General features: G+C 36.9%; 2 protein-coding genes across 2 annotated transcripts; one reads left to right on the top strand and one right to left on the bottom strand.

Annotated features, from left to right (window-relative positions):
• The first annotated feature begins 9052 nt into the window (after nucleotides 1-9052).
• On the top strand, nucleotides 9053-9778 carry C5H12orf60 (chromosome 5 C12orf60 homolog). Its single transcript, XM_026414155.2, has one exon. The coding sequence runs from the start codon at nucleotides 9053-9055 to the stop codon at nucleotides 9776-9778; it is 726 nt and encodes a 241-aa protein (XP_026269940.1).
• Nucleotides 9779-13576: 3798 nt separating this feature from the next.
• Nucleotides 13577-26252, bottom strand: Art4 (ADP-ribosyltransferase 4 (inactive) (Dombrock blood group)). The gene is made up of 3 exons (XM_026414157.2): nucleotides 26079-26252; nucleotides 23593-24301; nucleotides 13577-14083 (listed from the first exon to the last, which is right to left on the bottom strand). Exons 1-3 carry the CDS (start codon nucleotides 26250-26252, stop codon nucleotides 13968-13970), a joined length of 999 nt encoding a protein of 332 aa, XP_026269942.1. The 3' UTR covers nucleotides 13577-13967.
• Nucleotides 26253-26541: the final 289 nt, after the last annotated feature.

The raw sequence follows: 26541 nt of genomic DNA, 5'->3' as shown, positions 1-26541 counted from the left end.
TGCTTCTTCCTTTGGATTTAGTCCTAATTTTCATTGATTCTTTAATAGCAAAGATATCTCAGAAACAGGGAAATCACCCAGTACAAGTATAACTTAGTGGAAAGCCCACAGGCTTTAGAATCAGTTGGTTTTATGTACCTAAAGTACCATTTACTAGCTTGTAACCCTGGGAAACATTTCTAAATTTTTTCATTGGTGTAATGTGTGTTTATAATTTATGGATTTTCATAAAGATTAAATAAGATAATGCATATAAAGCACTTAGCATAGTGGTTTAATATGTGACAAAACTTACTAAATGGTAGCTTGTCTTATATCAACAGAAGTATTCCTTGTTGGGGGGATGTTGGGTAGAGGATACAGAATGAATATTTCAGACAAGAGACTTATGAGATGTAAAGGTGCTGCTCTGTGGCCCTAAAGAGGAGTGAGCTGTGTGTTTTTTACTTTTGTCCCAGTGGGTCAATTTGTCTTTGATGTATCCTAGGTCCTCACTGTGTAGGGGCCTGGGAGAAGAAGGACTGTATGTGTGGCCAGTGTATTTGAACTGGGTATGGATGAAAAGTAGGGTTTCTTAAGGCGTGGGGTAAGGGATATGGAGGAGATAATGAAGGAGCACAAAGGAGCTGAACCAAAATGTATAGAATATTTTTCAGGGAACAAAATGAATCCACTATGCTGGTGGCACAGGGTATTACAGCAGTTGAGAGAAGGTGAGTGGTGGACAATTGAGAGCACTTTGTAGGTGGACTTAAATGCTGTGCAAAGAAATTGTATTTTATTCTCTAGACAATATTGAATTATCAATGTTTTTTTTTAATCATGAGATAATATGTGGCAGTTTGGATTTCAAGAAGTTCACTTTCCTTTTTTTTAATTGTATTTTATTTGTGCATTTTAATTATACATAATAATGGAATTTGTTGTTATATATTTGTATATAAACAAAATAAAGTCAATCTATATAAACTAGATTAGTAGGTATGGAAACTAAAGCCTTGTTCACCAACTTAGTCCCTATAGTAGCTGGACAAGGTATGTCTGTCATTTGCCCTATCTAAAACAGTTGTGTTTTGTTATGGAAGGGAATATTGTTGAGGAATAATGTTCAATGCGATCGTACCTAAGGTGTTAGGTTTTCCATTCTTCCTTTACATTCCATTTCCATTCTTCATAATGTTAACTTCCTACTCAGACACCCCTTTCTCTGCACCAGATAGAGGTCAAACCAGAGCTGCCATAATTGAGGTATGAACAATAATAATGCAAAAATGTTAGGCACACTTTACTAGTCTCCTTTTCAGAATTTCAGAGGAAAAACTAGAAGCAAATATTGACTTTATACTGAGTCCCCTATATAACCAACTCAAACTTCTTTTATTTTTTGTTGGGGGCGGGTACTGGGAATTGAAAGCAGGGTGCTTAACCATTGAGCTACATTCCCAGTCCTTTTTAATTTTTACTTTGAGACAAGGTCTTGCTGGCCTTGAACTAGTGATACTCCTGCCTCAACCTCCAAGTTGCTAGGATTACAGGAGTGTGGCACTGCACCCAGCAGAACTTGAACTTTTTATATCCTTCCTGACTAAAGTTAGTATTGACATCAAATCAATAGTCAGAATTGAATCTTTTTTTCTACATTCTTTATTGGTGCATTATAATTGTACATAATGATGGAATTTGTTGTTTAGTAGTTGTACATACACACAATATAAAAATATAATACGACTAATATATTTCCCCCAGCACACTTTCTTCTCCCCTTCCTCCTATTTGCCTTTCCTACTAATCTCCCTTTGATTTTCGTGGAATTTCAGCCCTCCCCCCGCCATCTTTCTTTTTCTTTTTCCTCTCTAGCTTTCACATTTGAAAGAAAACATATAACCCTTGGCTTATTTTGCTTAACATAGTGGTCTCTAGTACCATCCATTTTCCTACAAATGACACAATTTCATTTTTCTTTATAGCTAAATAAAACTCTCTTATATGGGTAAACCACGTTTTTCTTATCCATAGTTAGGCTATTGTGAATTGTGCTGCTGTAAACATGGGTGTACATCCATGGATCCCTATAGTATGATGACTTTAATTTTTTACGATAAATACAGAAGAGTGATACGTCTGGGTCATATGGTGGTTCCATGTCTAGTCTTTTGAGGAACCTCCATACCGATTTTCATAGTAGATGTTCTCATTTATAATCCCACCAAAGTGTAAAAATGGTCCTTTTTATCCACATCTTCTTCAGCATTGTTATTGTTTGTATTTTTTGTCCAGTTTTTAAAATGTGTTCTTTATAGATATACATGAGAGTAGAGTATATTTTAACATATTATACATACATAGAATAAGTATAACTTGTTCCAGTTAGGATCCTGTTATTGTGGTTGTATATGATGTGAAGTTACATTGATTGTATATTCATATTTAAGGATAAAAAAGATACGTCCAATTCATTCTGTTGTCTTTTCTATTCCACTCCTCCCTTCCCTTGATTCCCCTTTGACTAATCCAGTGAACTTCTAATTTCCCCTCCCTTGTTGTGGGTTAGCATCCACATATCAGAGACAATGTTCTGCCTTTGGTGTTTTGAGATTGGCTTATTTTACTTAGCATGATATTCTCCAATTCCATCCATTTACCAGCAGATGCCATAATTTAATTTAATTCTTCTTTATGGATGAGTAATATTCCATTGTGTGTATATATATATATATATATACCACATTTGCTTAATCCAGTTTATCTGTTGTAGGGCAACTAGATTGTCTTCTTAGCTTGACTCTTGTGAATTGAGCTACTATAAACTGGCCATGTCACTATAGTGTGCTGATTTTAAGTCCTTTGGGTATAAACAAAGGAGTAGGATAACTGGGTCAAATAGCGGTGCCATTCTAAGATTTTTGAGGAATCTCCATACTTCTTTCCAGAATGGTTGTACCAATTTGCAGTCCTACCAGCAATGTATAAGTGAACATTTTTTCCCACATTCTTACCAACATTTATCATTACTTGTATTCTTGATAATTGCCATTCTAACTGGGTTGAGGTGAAATTCAGTATAGTTTTGATTTGTATTTCTCTTAATTGCTAGAGATGTTGCACATTATTTTTATATATTTTTGACAGTTCTTATTGTTTCTTCTGTGAAGTGCCTGTTCAGTTCCTTTGCTTATTTATTGATTGATTGGTTTGTTTGTTTGTTTGTTTGTTTGTTTTTGGTGTTAAGTTTTTTGAGTTCTTTTTATATCCTGGAGATTAATGCTCTATCTGAAGTGCTTGTGGAAAAGATTTTCTCCCATTCTTTAGGTTCTTTCTTTACATTCTTGATTGTTTCCTTAGTAGTAAAGAAGCTTTTTAGTTTAATACTGTTCCATTTATTGATTATAGATTTTACTTCTTGTGCTTTAGGAGTCTTATTGAGGATGTCAGTTCCTAAGAGGACATGGTAGAGAGTTGGGCCCACCTTTTATTCAAGTAGGCACAGTTTTTGGTCTAATGCCTAGGTCCTTAATCCACTTTGAGTTGAGTTTTGTGTAAGGTGAGATAGAGGTTCAATTTCATGCTACTATATAAGGATTTCCAGTTTTCCCAGCTCCATTTGTCGAAGAGGCTGTCTTTTCTCCAAAATAACTTTATGGCATCTTGACTAGTATGCGATTACTTTATTTATCTGGGTATGATTCTGTGTCTTCTTTTTTTTTTTTTTCCATTGGTCTTTTCCATTGTCTGAGTGTCAGTACCACACTGTTTTTGTTACTGTAGCTCTGTAGTATAATTAAAAGTCTGGTATTGTGATGCCTCCTGCTTCACTTTTCTCGCTAAGAATTGCTTTGTCTATTTTGGGCCTCTTATTTTTCCAAATTAATTTCATGACTGTTTTTTCTGTTTCTATGAAGAATGTCATTAGAATTTTAATAGGAATTGCATTAAATCTGGATTGCACTTTTGGTAGTATGGCCACCTTGACAATATTACTTCTGCCTATCCAAGAACATGGGAGATCTTTCTATCTTCTAAGGTCTTTTTCAGTTTCTATCTTACTGTTCTATAATCTTCATCAAAGAGATCTTTCATCTCTTTTGATAGACTGATTACCCAGGTTTTTGTTGTTGTTGTTGTTGTTGTTGTTTTTGAAGCTATTATGAATGGTACCATTTGCCTGGTTTCTCTTAGAGCTGATTCGTCATTGGTGTATAGGAATGCAATTGATTTATGGTTGTTAATTTTATATCCTCCTACTTCACTAAATTCATTTATGAATTCTAGTCGCTTTCTGGTGGATTTTTTTGAGTCTTCTAAATATAGAATCATGTCATGGGCAAATAGGGATAGTTTGAGTTCTTTTTTTTTACTGAAAAATTATTTGTATTTATTCTGAAGTTCAGTTTTAACTGTGTATATTATTTTTTTAATATTTTTTATTGGTTGTTCAAAACATTACAAAGCTCATGATATATCATCTTTCATACATTTGACTCAATTGGGTTATGAACTCCCATTTTTACCCCAAATACAAATTGCAGAATCACATCGGTTACAAATACAAATTGCAGAATCACATCGGTTACACACTCACATTTTTACATAATGGCATATTAGTGACTGTTGTATTCTGCTACCTTTCCTATCCCCTGCTATCCCCCCTCCCCTCCCCACCCATCATCCCTCTCTACCTCATCTGCTGTTGTTCAATTCTTAAACAGGAGGCAACTTTTCCTAGTGCAGGCAGTGGTGTCAGGATGATGCCAGGGATCAGGAAGGCTGATTGGACAAGTTTGCTTGGGTTGAGGATAGTGGTTAATGAGTAGAATTGATCAATGCTATCCAAATGTATCTGTATGTACCTTCTCTTTTGATAATTTCTCTAAGAATGTTTTCCTTTCCTCCTTATTCCGAAGCTCACTCCCTTTTCCTGAAAAACTCTATTGGACACCTATCAATTGCATGACTCCAACCCTGAATAATCTTCCTGGTTCAATTAACTAAACACTTTAAAAATGGTTTCAAAACTCAGCTTTTATGAATATCGCATTAAAAAAAAATCAAACAAACCTGAAAATCATCTCCTTTTGACCCTGTACCTTCTCTTATGCCACCTCATTGAGACTTTCCAATTTGGCAGTGTGCCTGTATTTTCTCTACTTCATTTTCTCCATTAATTTTTCAGTATTTGTAATCTGGCTTCTACACTTATCCCCACCGCTTACAACATTGCTCCCTTGCTTCACCAATGGCATTGTAGTGCCTATTGTAATAGAATACATAATATACAATGTTTGTCTTACTTATAGCATTTGAAATTATTGGCTACTCCTTCCTATTGACTTTCTTCTCAGGGTTGTATGGTTCTCTTTTTTCAAACATTCCTTCAATTTCTATATGGAGTCTCATCATTCATATATTATTAAATATTGGTGTTTGAGTTTTTATGTTTAGCTTCCTTTTCACTCTGTACGTTTTCCCTGGGTGCTTTTATTCAATCTCATGATTCTATCATTGCTGGTTTGTGGCTGTACTCCAAATATACTTTTGCTAGTCAATAATTTTTCCTGTCCTCCAAGCACATATCTCTAACCAGCCATTTGGACAGCTCCATGTGGATGGCTTATCCTCTCTCAAAAAGTCATGATAAAATGTATTTCACTGTCCAGAGCTACCAATGCACTCTTCCATTAGGTCTTAATTTTTCTAAACCAATTTTTCACAGATAAATTTTAAGAACTATTACAGGGATTTCTTGTAATTTTGCCGGACTCATCTGAAAAATCTACAACAAAATGCCCAGAATATTAATGTTGATGTAATTCACCAATCTATAGATTTCCCCAGGTTAATAGGTACTCATTTGTGTGTGTATCGTTACATATAATTTTGTCATTGTGTATGTTTATGTTTCCACAACCACTGTCAAGTAATTTTTCTATCTAATACTTAGAGGGTCTCTGGATAAAAGTCTTCTGTCAGAAGTGTTGATTTTTTTTGCATTGAACTCAGGGGCACTCTACCACTGAGCTATATCCTAAGATGTTTTATTTTTTTTATTTTGAGATAGCGCTGAGGTTGGTTTCAAACTTACCATCCTCCTGCCTTGCTTTCTGAGTAGCTGAGATTATAGGCATGTACCACCACCACATCTGGCTGTTTAGAGCATCTTGACAGAACAGAACAGCAGTTTTTAATTCTGTGAAATTCAGCTTACCATTTTTTTTTTAATGGATGAGTTTTTGGTATCACATCAAAGAACTAATTGGCTAACTAAGGGTTACAAGATTTTCTCCTGTATTTTCTTCTTTGAATTTTATGGTTTTACTCTTATGTTTACATCTATGTTCCATTTTGAATTAATTTTTCTATATGGTACGAAGTGTATGGACCGGGTTCATATTTACTCATAGGGATGTTCTGTTGTTCCAGCACCATTTGTTGAAAAACACCTAACTTACTTTATTGGATTACCTTTGTATCTTTGTTAAAAATCAATTGATCACACTTGTGTGTCTATTTCTGAACTTTCTGTTCTGTTTTGTTGGTCTACATGTCACCAATATCACACTGTCAGGTTTACTGAAGTTTTATATCATATTTCAATACCAGATAGTGTGAGTCCTCAAAATTGGTTCTTCTTTAAAGAATTGTCTACTCTTGTTTCTTTACATTTATACATATATTTTAGAATTCCCTTTTCTGTATCTCTGGAGAATTTGATGGTATTTTGTCTGTGATTGCATGGATCAATTTGGGAAAAAGTGATAATCTTAACTATATAGAGCCTTCCAATCCATGGATAGGACTTGAATTGATGTTTTATGTATACAGAGTCCTTTAGTTCACAGGGTTTGTCTTCCATTTATTTGGGTTTTCTTTGATGTTTTTCTTCAGAATTTTAGGTTATTTTGAATTTTAGTATATAGATTGTGCATATATTTTCTCGGATTTGTATCTAAGGATATATTCTCCGAGTATTTCATGAACAGCATATTGAAAATCATAGTTACAACAAGTTATTGAGCTCCAATTGTTCATCCCTAGTGAACAGAAATGCAATTTATATTTGTATGTTGACCTTGTAACTGCTAAACTTAATTACAGCTCTAAGAGCTTCTGTATAGATTTCTTGGGATTTTTAAAAATGTAGATAATTGTATGGTTTGGATGTGAGGTGTTCCCCCAAAAGCTCATGTGTGAGACAATGCAAGAAGATTTAGAGGAGAAATGATTGGGTTGTGAGGGCCTTGACCCAACAGTGAATTAATTCCCTGACAGGATTAGTTGAGTGGTAACTAAAGGCAGGTAGGGTGTGGCTGGGAGAGGTAGGTAATCGGGGGCCTGCCTTTGGGATATATATTTGTGTCAGGCAAGTGGAGTCACTCTCTCTGCTCTCAGATATTCATGTGAGTGTCTTCCCTCCACAGTTTTCCACCATGATGTTGTGCCTCACCTTGAGCCCTGAGGAGTGGAGCCAGACTTCTATTGATTGAGACCTCTGAAACCATGAGCCTCAAAATAAACTTTTCCTCCCCTAAAATTGTTCTAATTAGGTCTTTTAGTCACAGCAGCAAAATAACAACAACAACAACAACAACAACAACAAACCCCCAAAAAACAACCTGACTAGGACAACATTTCTTATTTCATTTGCTGTAAGACGTCCAGAAAGTGGGCACCCTGGTCAAGTTCCTGATCTTAGAGAAAAAGCATTTAGTCTTTTTTCTGTTAGTTATATCTTTTGACATTAAAAAAAAAAAGATGGTGCTGGGGATTAAACCCAGTACCTTGCACATGCTAGGCAAATGTTCTACCACTATATCCCCAGCTCAGCTATAGTATTTTTTTTTAATAAGAGCCCTCTATGGTGGAGAAATATATTTTATATGTGTAGTTTGCTGAGAGATTTTTAAAATCATTAATGGATGTTGAATTTTTAAAAAAGCCTTCTATTTCTCAGTCTGATTTTTTGAATGTTAAACTAGGCTTTCATTTTGGGTATAAATATCAAATTGGTTGTGATGTGTTGGTCTTTCTACATATTGCATTGGATTAGCTAATATTTTATTGAGGATTTTTGTGTTTATGTTCTTAAGGGATAGATACATTGTAGTTTTCTTGCTAAAATGAGTTAAGATTTTTTTTTCTATTTTTGGAATATATTATATAGGATTGTTATTAATTCCTTTTCTTTTCTCTTCTTTTCTTTTTTTTTAAAAATCAGCCCTGAGAATTAAACCCCAAGACTCATCATGCATGCCAGGCAGGCACTGTACCCCTGAGGGATGTGTCTCCAGCCCCTTAATAATTCTCTTATAAATTTTTGCTTGAATTTACCAGTGAAACCAGCTGGACCTGAGTTTTCTTTTTTGGGAGGTGTTTAACTGCAGATGCAAATCTTTTAAGAGATATAAATTTATTCAGGTTTGTAGGAAAAGCAGAACACAAAAATCAAAACAAAACAAAACCAAAGTCACCCAAAACCAAAACAACCAGAGAAATTCATCATTGTGTTGTTCTTCAAATGCTGTACTTTCTATCTGCTTTATCCACTTTCTACCTGCTTTATCTATCTTTCAAATTTTCTGGTATTTACTTCTTGTTTGATATTCATAATTCGTAGGTGTAATGAGCAGGAAAGATTAGATGAAGTGTTTCTATGCTATCTTAACTAAGATGAGAGCCTCTTTTTAATTTTTAACTTTTAATGCTGTATCCAACATTCTCCTAGACACTGAATAGTTTTTGAGGGTAAGATTTTTTGGAGAGTAATGTTATTCCACATGTCAGCATATCCATTAGGTTCAAGATCCAGAACATAATATTTGATATATATGTGGTATAAATTCAGTGACACACTCCTATTCTACTTTTAATTATTTTTTTATTATTTCTACTTAAGTGCAGAATCATTATTGTTTTAAAGTTTGTGTAATTTTCCTGTCCCTGACATGAGTTAATGTTTATGTTTATATGCTCAGTGTCTTCATGGTAGCTAAATCCACTTTGACTTTTCCTTTGGATTCTGCTTTATTTGCAGTGCTGAAACTTCTTTGTTGGAAAAATGTCTTCAAACTCAGAAAATAACAGACTAATTCAAGCTTCTGAAATGTTCTTCCTTCATGTACAAGATCTTGTTTCCCTCACAAACACATTTACTGAGTTTCTTAACCACAATATGAATACTCAGATCTCCTTGATGGTTGTGAAAGAAGATAGTACAATTAAGAATTTCTTTGAAGAAATGCTTAAAAGTTTTAAGGAGATGCAATCTGTAGTAGAAGAAAAGTACAACAAAATGCAAAAGGAACCTATGTATTCGAAGGTTGCAACAACTATGTGTTCTATGGCAGAGAAATGTATCAACCTGGAGTTGGAACGTTCAGCTAAAGAACTGTTTAAAAATATCCAGACACCAACCATTGTCTCTGTGCTGAGCCATAGTAACATCCTTGAGAATTTGGAATCTTTTTTTTCACACTTGATGGCATTCCCCATCATGAGTCTTCAATTAAGTGATTTCTGTAAAGGAGACACCAAAGGGACATCAGATGCTCCCACATCTGAGAAAAACCTGAGTCCAGATCGTTGCAAATCCATCTCAACAGATGCCCTGAAGAAGTTGCAAGATGCACTAAAAACTGAGAATGCCAGCAATCCCATGGAGTCAGCAGCCGATCAGTTGGAACAAATCATCAAGGCTATGGAACCAACCATACAGGTTCTCCAAAAATCCATAAAGACCCTGGAGACTGATATTTCTATGCTTAAGAAAGTGAATGACAAGTAGGGGTGCAATAAAAGTTGCATTCATTTCCATCAGAAAAATAAACTCAGATTCCATGATTTCTTATAGTACTTTCTAAGGCCCTTTGATACCAGACATATGAAGGTCATTAGACCATAAGTGCAGAAAGCAATCGTCTGTAGTTTTGCTTCATGAAAATGAAAATGAATAGTCAAAGAAAGCCTACTTGAAATGGCATTCACTAAGGAGTATGAGTTATTGAAAAAACATAGAATCATAGTTGAGGATATTTCATCTTGAAGCATAATTAAAACAACAAAACTAATTTCCACATTTGGCAAGTCAATTTCCAGTTACTGTACTATGAAGTTCAGGTAAACGTAAATATTGTCATTAGTTCAGGCCTGGGGGGAACATAATTTGCCTCCATTTTTGTCACTCATGCCAACTTTCAGTGTTTTGACTATTCTAAGTTAAAAATAAATATGATTTATTCAGAACTAAATAAGAACAATGATAATTCTTATATGAATAAGATCAGAGCACATAATTTGTTCTCATCTGTCTCCTACTGAGGTTTTAGGATTAGGAGATACTAGAAGTTGAAAATGGAGGTACTCTAACCTTTCACAAAGAAAAGACCATTACACTTGTAGGAGCAGGATTTCTGAGATGTGCTTGTTTAGAACAGGAGTTAGGAAAGTCTATTTGCCAATAATGAAGTCTTTGACTCTCATGCATTGTGAGTGTATACTCTCAAGATCACCCTTGGAGCTATTATTTCACATGATACATAATAGAAACTTTGCTTAGAACAAGTGGTAATGATAACTCCAAACCAAGGCCACCATTGTAGTTACCACTTACATTTTAAATTAAGAATCCCTCTGCCATCTGCAAATAAACAGGACTTCATAATATTTTTTGGAAGTGGATGTTAACCATTTCAGAGCATAGAGGCTCTGGAAAAAGGATAAAATTTCAATACTCTGCATTTTCACTGAGTAGCAATGCTAAAAGCTTATTCATTTGCAATTGCTATCTACTAATGATTGTTTCATTTTGAGGAGAATCTTGAACTCATTCATTACCCCACCTTCAAAAACAACAGCAGCAGCAGCAGCAACATCACACCTTATATAAATAGGAGGTGGAGGTGGGTCTCTTACTTTGCTACTTGTTCTGTACTATATGTGTCCAGGATTTCACCTTCCTTCCTTTTGATTTAGGATTGTGCCTCCCAAAATGTTAGGAGAGCAGAGGGGAACCATGAATGGGACAAAGACTCAAAAAGTCCTGGGGCAGAGCCTTTCAGTGAAGTGGCTGAATGACTGGTGATAACTCAGGGGAAGTCCTTAGATGCCAATTGGAATGGCAGCCACTAGATAATAGAGGTGTGTCACAGTCTGGCTGGGCACAATTCTGGAGCCACTTATCAAGCAGAAACAAACTTTATTTTTAGAACACACACTCTGCACCACAGGAGCTCTTCAGGAATTCCCTCAGGGCCCAACTGCCAACACCCGCTTCCCACAAGCCTCTCAACCCCCCCCCCTCCTCCTGCTCTTCAGGCCAATTGGCTGGGTTGCATGGGCGGAGCCAAAAGAGTCCCCCAATGAGCAGCTCCGTGGTCTGAAAGGGAGGGGGAAACAGCCCAATGCGCATCACCACAGAGGAGCCAATCAGCTGGCAGCTGGAAATTTGCTGGGGCCCCTTTGGCTGTGGCTCTCAACATTGGTGGGTGGTGTTCACTTTAATAAACATGGGTGTTTTTAGGTACTGGTGGCTCCAGTGAGGCTGGCAGTCACTCACAGTGCTTCTCAGACATTTCCCCACCTCTGGGCCCTACCATCATCCTGCCCACTCTGCTGGCTTCCTGTCTGTGTCTGCTTCCGAGCTTGTGGGGTTGTTGGGGGGAAGTTGTACTGTTCTCAAACTGAATGCTCTCATGTAACATTTCTCTCAAATACTTTGGTTTTGGGTTCCTCTAACTTTTCTAAAGTCTATAGGGTTTTGAAGAATAAAGTGAAGACTCACTAGTTTCAGTGTTATGCCTGGCCCTAATTTTTTCTCTGGCCTAACCAAATGAAGCGTAAGTGGAGAGGAAAGGGTGAAATGCACCAAAAGAAAACAAAACAAAGCCCATGACCATTTCCTATAAAATAAGGGAAAATAGAAAAAAAACAAGTCCTGTAATAACCTGTGACAATTTTTTCCCACCTCATAGTTGCCACTTCAAGAGTCACTGATTTAAGAGAATGATCTTACTTAGAAAACTGTGATTTCTCATGGAGATAAATGCTTTAGGGTAACTTTAATATGTTCAAGTTATTAAGCCATCAAATGGATTAGCCTACTGATGAGGTTCCAGCCCTCATAATCCAATTGTCTCACCTCTGAATGTCCTGGCTTGTCCCACACATGAACTTCCAGGGGACACCTCATATTCAAACCATAACAGCTAGCCCTCACTTTACTCCATTTGACCCAACACTAGGGTCTTTGGAGCTCAGGTGAAACAATCACCCATGTCTCCATCTAAACTGACTACTACCTGAGGGAAGTTTTGGCGAACATTTCCAGCTTTAGACTTTGCATCTTGTAGTTTGTACATAATGAAACATATATCTTTGGTACTTGCATAGGAATCAATTTCTTCTCTCATATTCTCTCTTTTACCTCCACACATATCCTCATGTTTTCCTAATAAATGTACTTTTATGTGAAGTCTTAAATTAACATGAATTTAACTTTTAACTTTTTTTTTTTTGGTAAGTATTTTAGGAGCTTGTATCTACCACCCTGTTAACTGGTAATGAATGACATTTCACTAACATATTTCATTACCTTTCTCTTTTATTGCTCAGGATTCTGTGTTTCTTCCCATATGAGACCAAAATAGTTTGATTTTGAATTCTGATGAAAACCTCTGAAGAAAATTCACACTTTGGTTAGGTCTCTGGGGCTCAAGCTTTTCCATTTGATGATGAGTTTGTCCTTTGCTTCATAATTCAGTCTTCTTTGATTTGTTCCTATTTAGGATCATTAAATTTTAAAAAAGGGCAGGGAACCTGTATTCATCAGAATTCTTTCAATGGTTTGAGATAGACTATGTAATTCAAATTATGTAAGCAAAATATTACTTATGGATTTAATGTGAAGAAAAAACTTTCAGTACTTAGCTTCAGACCCAGATGAATCTGGAGGGTCATACATTCTCATTTGGTCTCACTTTCTTTTCATTTCTCAGCTCTTCCTTAATTGTGTTAGCTGCTTTCTCAGGGAGTTGGGGGTCCCCTCTTTGGTGGTAAGATAACTTCTAGCATCTTTAAGCTCATACTTACTCCATTCAAAAAAGAGGTCCTTCTCCTACTCCCAAAACAAGTGTCTAAAAAGTACCCTGATATACCTCATAAGCTATCCCTGGGCTATTTTCTTTTTTTTAATTGGTTGTTCAAAACATTACAAAGCTCTTGACATATCATATTTCATACATTAGATTCAAGTTGATTATGAACTCCCAATTTTACCCCAAATACAGATTGCAGAATCACATCGGTTACACATCCACATTTTTACATAATGCCATATTAGTAACTGTTGTATTCTGCTACCTTTCCTATCCCCTACTATACCCCCTCCCCTCCCCTCCCATCTTCTCTCTCTACCCCATCTACTGTAATTCATTTCTCTCCTTGTTTATTTTCCCGTTCCCCTCACAACCTCTTATGTGTAATTTTGTATAGCAATGAGGGTCTCCCTCCATTACCATGCAATTTCCCTTTTCTCTCCCTTTCCCTCCCATCTCATGTCTCTGTTTAATGTTGATCTTTTCTTCCTGCTCTTCCTCCCTGCTCTGTTTTTAGTTGTTCTCATTATATCAAAGAAGACATTTGGTATTTGTTTTTGCTATTTTCTAGTCCAACATAAACTTCTGTTTTCATGAAGAAGAAATATGCTGAAATGGCTAAGATCTGAGTGATAGTCCAACTGATAGGCAGTGATCCAAAACAGCTGTGCATCAAATGAAAGGTGGGCAGAGTGATTCCCCAGGGGATTTCAGGGTGCTCTGAATGGGAAAGGCAAATGGGTATGGGGAAGGCAAAACAGGACTAGCCAAGAGAAGAACATGCTCTGGTTCAGCGGAAGCATCAGAGTATCATCCTTTCCAGTAAACAACTTCCCATTATTAGCAAAAACCAGCACAAGTTTTCATTTACATAATGTACATTTAAAAAAGAGCCTCAGGATTCCTTTGCACTCTGCTTTTGGAAGAGATGATAACACTGGCCAAAAAGGAGAGAGAAGCAATAACTATAGGAGCAGGGATGCACTTCTTGCTGGAATCTGTTAAAAAAAAAAAAAAAAATGGAAATTAGAGATGGGTTAGGTAGCAGGGATTTTTTTTTCTAAAATCAACAGCAACAAACTAGTTCATATTTCCTTTGATTCATTAGTTTTTTTGAATCATTAACATAAAAATTTCTAATAAAAATGTTTGAAGTTAGCTAATTTTTCAAAAAGTATTCTCTTAGATTTTTCTAAGAGAATTCAACCTATTTATTTTGCAGATGATAAAACAGGTGTCAAGAGGTAAAGAGGTTGACTTTAGGTTGCCCAGCCAGTTGGGGATAGAAAGTCTGATTTAAGAGATCATCTGTTGACTTTCCTGGAGCTTAGATTCTCAGTCCTCATTGTATCTATCTGACCATCAGCCACACTGATCTTAGTTAACCACTCCCTTCTCAATTCTTACTCTTCACTTTGTTCCTGAGACAGTAATTCTATTGATTTTCTCCTTTCTCACTGGCTGCTATTCCTCTTAGGTTTCTTTGCTTATTTCTTATTTTGAACTTTTAATTTGTAGTGTGCTGAGGTTCAGTCCTTGGACATCTTCTTTCCTTTACTTGTACACATCCATGGAGAGCTCATCCAGTCTAGTGGTTTTAAATTGTGATTTAAATTTGTGTGAAGTCTTCTTTTTTTTGGGGGGGGTTGGTATCGCAGATTGAACTCAGGGGCACTTGACCACTGAGCCATAACCCCAGCCTTGTCTTGTATTTTATTTAGAGACAGGGTCTCACTGAGTCTCTTAGCGCCTCACTTTTGCTGAGTCTGGCTTTGAACTCAAGAGCCACTGGGATTATAGGCATGAGCTACCATGCTGGGCTTGCTATCAAGCTGCTATCAAGGACCCATGTTATCCCTCTGTCTTTACTCTCGGTTATTTGCCCTGCCCTCGTTCACTTTCATTCATTGGCTTTCTTGTCATTGCTCCTGACTTTGGGCCTGTTTTAATCAGCTTTTTTGCCTCTGTGACCAAAGGACCTGGTCACAGCAGCAAAAAAGTTTATTTGGGGCTCATGGTTTCAGAGGTTTCAGTTTGTAGAAGGCTCACTCCCTTCCACAGGGATTCAGTGAGGCAGAACATCTTGGCAGAAGACTGTGGTGGAGGAAAGCAGCTGAGAGCATGGCATTCAGTAAGCAGAGAGAGAGCCTAAGCTCAGCTCACCAAATATATACCCCAAAGGTATGCCCCCAGTGCCCACCTCCTCCAGCCGCATCATAATAGCCTCAGTTACCACTCAGTTGATCCCTGTCAGTGGATTGCTTCCTTGACTGGGTTAAGGCTCTCACAACCCAATCATTTCTCTTATAAAATTTCTTGCATTGTCTCACACATGAACTTTTTGGGGGGGGCACCTAATATCTAAGCTATAACAGGACCTTTGCACCTCCTGTTTCCTCTCCTGAAATGTTGCTTTCCTGAGATATTCATATGACTAGGTCTCTCATTTCAATCTTTGTGTGTCACCTTCTCTGTGAAGCTTTTGCAAATGACTCAGTTGAATATTGTGACTCCCTCCCACAGCAAGGGGATTGCCTGTTCCCTTGCTGTGCTTTGTTTCTCTCTGTACCAGACCACTTACTAATATAATACATATTTACTTATTTTGTTTATTGTCTGGATAATCACACTAGAATGTAAATTCCCTAAGGGCAGGAATTTTTGCCTATTTTGTTCCCTAGACCTAGAATAGTGCCTAGGACATAGTAAGTGCTTAGTAAATACTGATTGAATGAATGAATTATAATTGCTCTTATGATGATGTTCAAATAAGACACAAACATACAGATATTACTCTTTAATTATATTCATCCTTCAAAAACCAACTTTTTTTGTTTTTGTTTTTGTGATGCTAGGGATTAAACACAGGGCCTTGTGCATGTCTCACATGAGACTGAGCTATATCTCCAGCCCCAAAAACCCAACTTTTAATCCTGCTGGATAAGTGTTCCCCTAAGGCTCACATGTTAAAGGCCTGGTCACCATCCTGTGGAGCTACTGGGAGGTGGTGGGACCTTTAGTAAGTGGGGCCTAGTGAGGAAATTAGGTCATGGGTGGTGTGATTTTGAAGGGGATATTGGGACTCCAGCACCTTCCTTCTTCTTTCTTTTACTTCTTGAGGACCATGAGGGGGATGGTTTTCCTCTACCACATCATGCTGACTTGTCACAGGTTCAAAACCACTAACCATAGATTGAAACCTCTGAAACTGTCAGCCAGAATAAACCTCTCTTCCTTACACATTGTTTTTCACTGGCATTTTGTTACAATAATGGAAAACCGACTATTATAACTGACTATTATAATTATATATTATAATAATTAGGATATTAAATTATCTCTTTAAAAATATTTCTCTCAGGTTAAAGTTAAGTTTTCCTTCCTAACTCTCTTGATACTTTTCTCTACCTCTCTTATGGCTATTTTATCTCACCTTATTTTTTACATGAATACTATATTTGAAAGAATACATGTAAAATATCTGATTAAACAAATTACAATCTAAAATTTTTTTATTTGAGGATAGTGCACATTATTTTCACTTTTGTATTTATCTTTCATTTTTTTACTAGACTACTAGTCAAAGCTTTTTTGCCCTCATTACCCTGTTACAATATTTTTCAAATTGGCAGTTGTGATCCATGAATAAATTATGATATCATTTTAGGAGGTCACAATGATTAATGTTTAATAGTGTAATAAAATAGGTTAGAATAGAAAGCACTAGCATTACACTGCATACAAAAAGGATAACTGTTGTCATATAAAAATGTGTATTTTTACATTTATGTGTGTATGAACTGAGTAATCATGTAAACAAAGTTCATAGACTTGATACTAACAGTTTCTCAATAAAATTTAAGAAAGATTTTAGAAGGACAAATGAATCTCTTGAAACAAATCTATAGAGAAAATTGTCTTGGAATTCTTGTGAGAAAACATGGAAAAGGGTCTTACATTTGCCATTTGTAAATTACATGGATAATTTTACACAAGCCACTTGAACCTTTCTGAACCTCAGTATTCACATCTGGAGAGTGGGGTTAATAGCTCAACTTACAGGTGGTTGTGAGAATTAAACAGATATTATGTGTGAAAGTGTTTTGTAAGCTAAATTACTGTGAAAGTATCATTTTATTGGTGTGTGATAATCTAATTTCGGTCAATTCTACCTTGGGGTATAGAATCTGAGGGAAACGCATGGTAATCATAACTTTGATTTTATGAACTCTGAATCTGAATTATGTCAGATGCTTCAGAAGTAAATATTTGAACTCTAAAAGTGTAAAAAGGTAAAATCGACATGTAGTGTATCGAATTAATCTGCTGTTTGAGGCACATGTTATCAATTGCCTTTCTATGTCAAAATGCAGAGTAATGAGAGCAAATCTTTCAGAATACCGTCTAGCAAAAAGTGGATGCTCAAGAAGTAGTAAACTTTATTCCTTCTGTCTCTTTTATTTCTATTCTCAACTGCCAATCTCCCTGAAGCAGACATTGGTGCTTTGAGCCATTATCCCACTTCTATATGCAAAATACTTTCTGCAGTTTCTCAGTTGTGTTTGAGAGGATGGGCAGGCACCAAGTGCAGTCACAATGTTCCCACAAAGCAAGCACAGCTTCTAGTTTATAAATGAAGAAACCGGCTCAGGGGTCAAGTCATTTACATAATACCACAAAGCTACTAATATATACCCAGATCTTTCTGGCTCCTATCTATCCACTCTTTATAATGCCATGTGGTCTCCAGATTCATTCATTGCTTGTTCTTGGCATCCATTCATCTGAGACAGTCTACTTCAAGGTCAGTGTGATGCCACAAACAGGGAAAGAAAGATAACTGAAGCCCAGAGTAAAAGAAGACAAGGAAACAATAGTACGTTAACCAAATAAATAACAAAAAAACTAACAGTAGCTAAAACACTGACCATCAGATGCTATTCTTAGAACTTTTACATATATTAATTCGTTTTCTCCTCACTGGCATTTTATAGGTCGATTTCAGAAATTATTTTACATGTAAAAAACCAGAGGCATAGAGAGATGAAGCCACTTCCCATGTTATCATTGCTAGTAACTGGCAACATTTACATGTAAAACTAGGCTACTACAAACAATTGGCTATATTTGTTTCAAAACATGTTAAGAATTTTGATTATGTGAACCATTTTAACAAATAAATCCCTCCTTTGTGAATCCAATGATACAGAACAGAGCATGTATTTGTATGTCCACGGATTTTTGGCACAGATTATGTTGCTGAAAGAAGCAGTATTTAAGGGCAAATAGCTAATTATCATTCTGTTAGCATATTTTGAGTCTCCCCATAAGCACTAAACCATGTTTCTATGGTAACCGGTATAGGTCCTTTGAAGGGTGATGAAAGAATTACAGGGCAAAGCTGTTAGTTTAGAATGACTAAAACAATTTTTCTTTGGCACATTTGCTCCCTTGAATGTATTATGCCATCGATTTGACCTCATGACTCTGTGAAGACAGCAGATTCCTGGGAACTCTTCGAACTCGAATTGCAAGTGCACAAGACCAAGTCTGACATAAACTCAAGGACAGGGAAGCTATGCTCTTTAGCATACTTCTCTCTCCACTGGGGGAGTTCCATACAGTATCCTGGCTGGTTAATTTTGAACATCTTCATGCTGGCTTTCAAGTATTATGTCTTTCTAATTAAGGGGGAACAAGAGAGGAAACATAATCCACTGGCTTATTAGGGCTTTGGGGGACATGTTTTAGCCTTCTATCACTGTGACCAAAATACCTGACAAGAACAACATAGAGAAGGAGAAGCTTATTTTGACTCATGGTTTCCGAGGTTCAGTTCATGGTTGGCTGACTCCACAGCTCTAGGCCCAAGATGCAACAGAACATTGTGGTGGAAGGGTGTGGTAGAGGAAAGCAGCTCAGAACAGTAGCAATAAGGAAGCAGAGAGAGAGAGAGTTAAACTCCAAATGCAAACTCACACTGTCTTATCTCCTTCAGCCATGACCTACAGGTCTATGTTACCACCCAGTTAATCCATATCATTGGATTAATCCACAGATTAGGTTAAGGCTCTCATAACCCAATCATTTCACTTTCAACATTCTTACTTTGTCTCACATTTGAGCTCCTGGGGAGACACCTCATATCTAAACCAAAACAGAACATACCATAGTTTATGGATTTTGCTGGTGAAAACAAAACAGAATGATCAAAACATAAACCTGAAAGAATGAGGAACAGCCTCCTGAGAGAATTCTCCTGAGGAGTTAGACTCCAGTGCTTCAGAACAGCACCTGTGAATTCTGAAGGCTGGAGTTAGTGGGAGAAGTGAAGGTCAGCAGCAGCAATCTAGACCATCAGGTCCACGTGGAGTCCACTGACTTTGCTCTCTCCCAGAGAAGGACCCTCAGATCAGGAAGAAACGCCACCTCCCTCCTGCTGGGTTCATGTATGGATCAATCAATACCGCTCCAGGAAGGTGGGGTAAGTAGAATATTATCAAATAACAGAAATGACTTAAGGACCGTTTCAGATGGCCCTGAGATGACTGGTTGAGAAAAAACGCAGCAGGGACAACTGAAAATCTTTTTTTTTTTTTAATCCATAGAGATAAGTGGATATTATTGTGATTAACTAAAAACTATACAGTCTTTTTGTCCTCAAGTAAAGTGATTATGCTAAAAACCAGCCAATGGCAAATGAGGCTTGGGTAGGTAAGATGGCAAAAGTGATCGGCAAAGATTTTTCTACAACCTTCTGTCTGAGTCAAGTTCAAAGAAGTCAAGTCCTCACTGTCATGGGGGCTTTTTCCTCTCCCTCTTTCATTCTATCCTAGAGCGATACAGCTGTGGTGGCTGGGAAGACATGGCAGTCTCAGCTCTTGACTGATTATGTGATGCCTCTGTTCTGTCTCTTCCCTACTCAGTTTATATGCTTGTAGTAAATTTTTTCTTTTTCTTTTCTCGGTACAGGGATTGAAGCCAGAGCTATTCTACCACTGAGCTACACCCCAAGCCCTTTCTTTCTTTCTTTCCTCCCTCTTCCTTCCTCCCTCCCCTCTCTCTTTCTCTCTCTCTTTCTTTTCTTTTCTTTCTTTGACAAGGTCTTGCTAAATTGTCCAGGCTGGCCTTGAACTTAAGCTCCTACTGTCTCAATCTCCTGAGTTACTGGGATTCTAGGCATGAGCCACCATGCCCTGGTGCCAGGGATACTTTTATTCTGCCATTTACAAGTTCTCTTCCCAAGATTGTACAAGTTTCTAACTAATGAATTTCTAGGAAAATTTATTTACGGTTGCTTACTTTCTAAATGATCACATTACAGATCATTCACACTGACTCAAGTTCCTCTTCTTTATGTCTTCAAATATTGGAATTGTTTTTGATCAATTGAGTTATATGGCCATTTCACATAAGACCCAGTTTGCTCAGAGACATGAAAGAGAACGATTCGTTCATTCATCATTATTCATTCATTTATTCAATAAAAATAGGCTGATGACCTCTCTGTGCTGGAGGAATAAAGTTAATAGCTGACACTAATTTACTATTCATTATGTGCTAGGAAATGCATTTTAAATAGTTTAGCATTTTATTTTATTTTGTTTTCACAAAAGTTCTATGATAATGCTCATTATGTAGATGAAAAAAACTTAAAGTTTAAGCACCTTGAGAAAAATACAGTGTTAATAAATGGTATAGTGGTATATTCAGACATGGTGGATTTGGGGTCAAACTGCCTGGATTCCATGCCTAGCTCTTAAATATCTATGTAGTTAACATCCTGCCCATACAGAGTTTGTGGAATAATATAAGATTTCTGATTCCCTAAGTGTGAGTTTTTTGATTTCAAGTATCTACTCAAGAAATAATCTAGTAATATATATGGCTATCCCAGCTAAGCCTGGGTAGTTTCACCACAGAAAAACAAAGACCATTATTTTTGGGGTGTTGAGGTAGTGGTTCTGAAATATTTTTCTTTGATATGTATACAATGGTAGTACAAGAGTTATAATTTCTGTGATATACCCCTCTTCCTCAGTTTCCCACTTCCCACATCAATATTCTATGATTTTTTTTCAAATGAATATATTGCTGTGCTCATTATCCTAGTAGAAAAATTATATGTACCAAATTCACAATAAGAAAAAAATGTAGTGGTTTTCTACATGGTACAGTTCCAAGGAATCATCAAAACTGACTATGAATGTTCTCATTTATTATCAAGGTCTCACTGTTTTCTTCACATTCTCCTGTAGGTTTTCATCCTCAACAAGCCCTAGTCTCTTGGGTTTGTGGGGTAGATACTCATTTCATTGGTATTGCTGATGCTGCCAAGGAGAGAAGAGATAAAAGTATTGGCAGTTTGCCTCTCCCTGGTCTGTGTTTATAGATAGAGATAAGCCAGAGTGAGCAGGCTCTAGACCTTGGTGTGGATGCCTTTCTAAAGACTTTGCAACACTATGGCCTTAAGTTGTTGAGAAATGCTGAGCTGAAATTATAAACAGTAACAATAATGATGGAGTTGAGAGAGATTTGAGAGAATATTTCAAAGGCAGATTCTGCAGTTGGGTTGCCATTAATTATGAGTGTGAATGAATTCAGCCACATTTTTCTACAAGAGCTTAACTGCCTCAGTCTCGCTGCAGCAAAATAACTGGGGGTTGACGAGCAACTTGTGTACATTGATATAGCAGGAGTGGGAGCCCTTTATTGTAGGACAGGAGGGGTATATATACATTACACACAGCTTATCTTAATTAGCATAAACTAGATACAGCAGTCAACCAATAAGGAATCTCCACACTTAATGGCTTACTGGTGTTACTTCACAAACCACTCCCTCTGGCAAAACGCCAGGCGCCATCCTGACTTGTTTACAGACTCTAACACTTAACTATTTTTTTTTTTATATTGTGATAGTTCTAATTTCTCTTGCTTTGGGTCATTTTTTATAATATCATCACAGATCTTCCTGAAATATTGATCTATTGATGTTCCGCTTCTTTAACTTCTAGTGACTTCTTATTACCTAAAGCATGATGTTTTAAGAGTCTGTGGCATTGTACAATCAGGCCAAGTCAGAACTCTCCTGCCCAGTAAACCCCCTTTCCCTTTTTCCTGCCTGCCTCCTCTATCCTACACATCCTACACCCTAGCCACCTGGAATTTCAGAGATTCCCTAAAGACACTGGGCTGTCTGAAATCCCTGGGATTTGGCATATGCTGTTCTCTACTTGAAATGATATTTCTTTTCTTTCATTAAAAACCACCATTTCCACTGTGAGTTCCATGTGGTCCTCTGTTGAGAAACCTTCCTCAGTTTCCCCAGAGACCTGGTGTGGAGCAGCCACAATCCTTTGCTCAACATCTTGTGCATCACGTAGTATTTCCAAGTGTATAATTTTGTTCATGTTTCATTTTCTCAAACTAAAAATCCTCTCAGGCTAATTATGTTGCTTTATCCATTCTGTTTTGTCAGGGTCTCCTCTCACAATAGAGAATGTTGTATAGGGAGTATCAGGGAGTAAATTTTACTTCCTGCCCTAGCTTTAGAACATCTTATCCTTATAATGACCATGACAAAACCAAAACAAACAAACACAAAAACTTGAGAAGATAAAAATGCTATAATTTATATGCTAACTTTCCCAGTCAAGTTTTACTGTCTAGAATTTTCCACATATTTAAGTAATTTCCCCTTATGTGTGTGTGTGTGTGTGTGTGTGTGTGTGTGTGTTTTGCTTTATGTGATTTTTTTTTCTCAGTCAACCATGGTCAGAAAATTTTATGTGGAAAATTCCAGAGATAAAATTTTTTAAGTTTTGAATTGTGTTCCTTTCTGAAGAGTGTGGTGAAATCTTGTACCATCTTACTCTAACCCTGATAGGATGTGAATCATCCCTCTGTCCAGCATTTCCACAGTAATTAGTGACTAATGGGTGACCACATCATTTACTTCACTTCATCTTATCACATAGGCACTGTATCATCTAGCATCATCACAAGAAGGGTGAGTACAGTTCCACAAGATATTTTGAAATATTTCTCTCAGAGAGAGAGAACAAGCATATGTGCACAAATTTTATTATATATTATTATAATCTTCCTATTCTCTTATTAGTTATTGTTGTTAATCTCTTACTGTGCCTAATTTATAAGTTGAATTTTATCATAGGTATGTTGTTTAGAGAAGAGCATAGTAGAGAAGCTTTGGTACTATCTTTGGTTTTTAGGAATCCATTGGGGCTCTTGGAATATGTCCCTCATGGGATGAGGTACCTAATGTAGTGGTTTTGCATGAATTCTTTTTTTTTTTTTAGAGGTAGTTGAAGAGAAAAGAGGTGGGGGGTCAGGGTTGGGGGTACCAGCTACAAAGCAGCCCTTCTCTAATCAGTCAGTTCCATCATTACCAATTTCCATGTTTTGAGCTCCCCATCAAGCTTACTTTTAAGATAACTTTTATCTTAAAAAAAACAAGAGTGGGTTCAATTTCAAACAAGATTACCTTTAAGCAGCTGGCAGTTATATGTGCTCAGGTTTCCAGCAGACCGCAATCGCAACCAATTTCCTTTTGGATGGTAGCTGGTATTTACCACTTCAAAAAATTCATACGGAGGGATTAGGACTTCCTTCTTGAGGGAGAAGTCTTGTACAGGTACACCCATGCAGGTAAATATGGTAAACAGCGTTTGATTCCCAAACTTCTGTGTCTCTTCTTTCAGGAAGGGGGTGAAAATGAATTGGCCAAATCGAAGGGTGGCACCTATGTGGGCTTTGAAGTTGACCTCCTTCATGCTATGATGCACCTCATAACACAAGGTACCATTCTTCACAAGGATCTCTTTCCTCAGCAGCTGGATTGCTGAGGTCAGGTAGTAGTGTAGGTATTTGAAATGGAATGAATGTCTGTACTGCTGAGGAGACCTGGCAGCAGTGGCCATGGCATGAGAAAAGTCAGAGCGCATATTGTTATTCGTTGTGTAAACCAGGAGAGCCACAGCATGTGTTGTTGTCATGTCCTTGGGGAGATCTTTTGCTTGGTTCAGCCAGGTTAAGTGGGCTTTGTGCCACACCTTGGAGTAATTCTTATGGGCATCTAGTTCCTTTCTGAAATAATCTCCTTGACTTAGCTCCTTCAAGACCTGTTCACTACAGCCTTGGTACTGATCATCAAAGGAATCTGGTGCCAAATCAAAGGCAATTTCAGCTGCAACCTATAAATGTAAAAAAAAACAAACAAACAAACAACACCTTGATTTTAATTATTCAAATCAGATTTACTATACTTTATAAAGCCAAATCTTCTCAAAACCAATATTTGCTGAAATAAATTTTATTCAATATCATTATACTGCATCCAGTGTAATGATCCCTGCATCATTTCTATACCAGTGATCTGTGCCAACAATTGAATTTAGTTTCATAAATATTATTGAAAGGTGAAAAAATTCACTGGGAGGAAATAACCCTTTTTGTAGAACTGAAACAATAGAGTTTTTAACTCTTTAGAGCAGATTTCCAAATAAATTTACAGAATCTAACTTGGAAGAAAAATTATTCAACCTTATCGTTTCATTATACTTTCTGTTTCCTCTCCTCTCCTCACCCTTTGTATTCTTTAATGCATGTTATAAGGAACATCTCTTTTATGAATGCCTAAACCTATATTAAATCTTTGAATTTTATTGAATAAATGTCTTAAGTGATGAGTGATGTTGATTTCTTTATGGGACAGTCCAGTAATAACAACCCTGTTATTACCCGGATTCTGAAATAAAATAAAATAAAATAAAATGAGGTAAAAATAATCAAGGTCAAATTATCTTTCTTTTTACTGAATAAGTCCATGTGGAAGCACACATCTGTAGGTGTGATGGCAAGTGGGCTTCTTCTGAAGAGTAAATTCAAGAAGGATTCAGGCTTGCCCACTCAGTTACAGGCAGTAGTGGACCGAGGCCTCCCAGGTAAGATTCTTGTTGTTGATGAGGTCAGAACTCATGCCCTTTGCTATCAGACTAACTCATTCTCAATAGGAGGAAGGGAGCAGAGCCCAACTGTGTGTTCCCAGTTATTCTTCCTAATGTTGACAGTGAAGTAGTTTGTCTCTCCTATTTCCCACTCCAGGAGTGGGAAAAGGCTTTCTTTTTTAATGGGTAGCCAATTGAACATTAAACTTATTGATATCTAGTGTGTGCAAACTGAAGTTAGAGATTTGAATGGAGGTTCATTAAATATCATTAGTTTATAATTTAGGGTCCTGTATGAATTATCAAAATGTAAATCGATGCTTCTTTCTTTGCAAAGCCATGATGCTTTTCTAATAAATACTACTTATTGGAAGACTCTATCTGATGTCAAGGCTGTTGGGACTGGAACTCAAAAACATCATTTGGTACCTTTGCTATGTGATTTATGTTCTAGTTGTATAAACTAGAACACAATTTTCAGACTGGTTAAATGATTTTAACCAATAACTCTTTAGAGCAGATTTCCAAATAAATTTACAGAATCTATTTAAGCCAAGCCAAGCCAAACCAATAGTATCATGTTCTGTCAGATCTGATAAATTTCAAAAGTAGATTTCAAATATGTACTATGTCATCTTTTAACATGAGGTTATTTTCAACATATAGGTCTTCAAGTTAGAACACTTATAAATAAGTTGGTCTGTAGGATACAGTTTAAACCCATAAAGATTTGGTTGGTTTTGCATTATTTGTCCTATGGAAGCAGTATTTTAATTATGGTGGAGAATTAAGAAATAACACCGTGATACTACTAGCTTCCATAATGCCCAACTTATCAACTATAAGGAATTTTTATTTTTTAATAATTATTTTCAATAGTCTTCACTATCATCATTTGCTAAAAATGTTTGTATGAAATTAGATCCCAAGTGCCCAAGGTTTGGGTCATTTAGAGTTTGCCTCCAGGTGAATGTCCTATTGGAACACTGACCTTAGAGAGGTCACCTCCTCAAGAGCTCCATACCTCAGCACTCCCGGTGTGTGTCTGCAGACCACAGAGCAGCAGCAGGAGTGGCAGCTGCACTCCTTGGAGCCAGATCCCCATCCCAGGAGCCACAGGAGTCCGGAGAAAAATCCTCTTGCATCTGTTGATCAGTAGATGTGTGTAAATAGTACCCTTTTGCACTGGCAGCTTCATCCCCAAATGAGTTCTCTGAGTTCTCCTTTGGGGTTTTCTTTGAATAAGTCTCAACAGGAAACTTCTCTGCTCCTGTCTGTGCTAAGACTTCTGTTGATCAACAACAACTAACAGCTTTCCTGTGACGAGAAATCAATTCCAGCGTTTTTTGCAAAGTTGAAATTTCTGTGAAACAGCCAGATGTGTGTGCCAAATAAGGGTTTCCAGAGAACTCAAGTTAGTTTCATTAAAAAAAAAAAATCCTTAATCTATTCTGTATTCAGGGGAATGCCAAAGACGTGTTAAGGGT

This window comes from Urocitellus parryii, chromosome 5 (genome assembly GCF_045843805.1).
Source record: "Urocitellus parryii isolate mUroPar1 chromosome 5, mUroPar1.hap1, whole genome shotgun sequence".
Lineage (NCBI taxonomy): Eukaryota > Metazoa > Chordata > Mammalia > Rodentia > Sciuridae > Urocitellus > Urocitellus parryii.
This window is presented reverse-complemented; position numbering and strand designations above follow the sequence as displayed.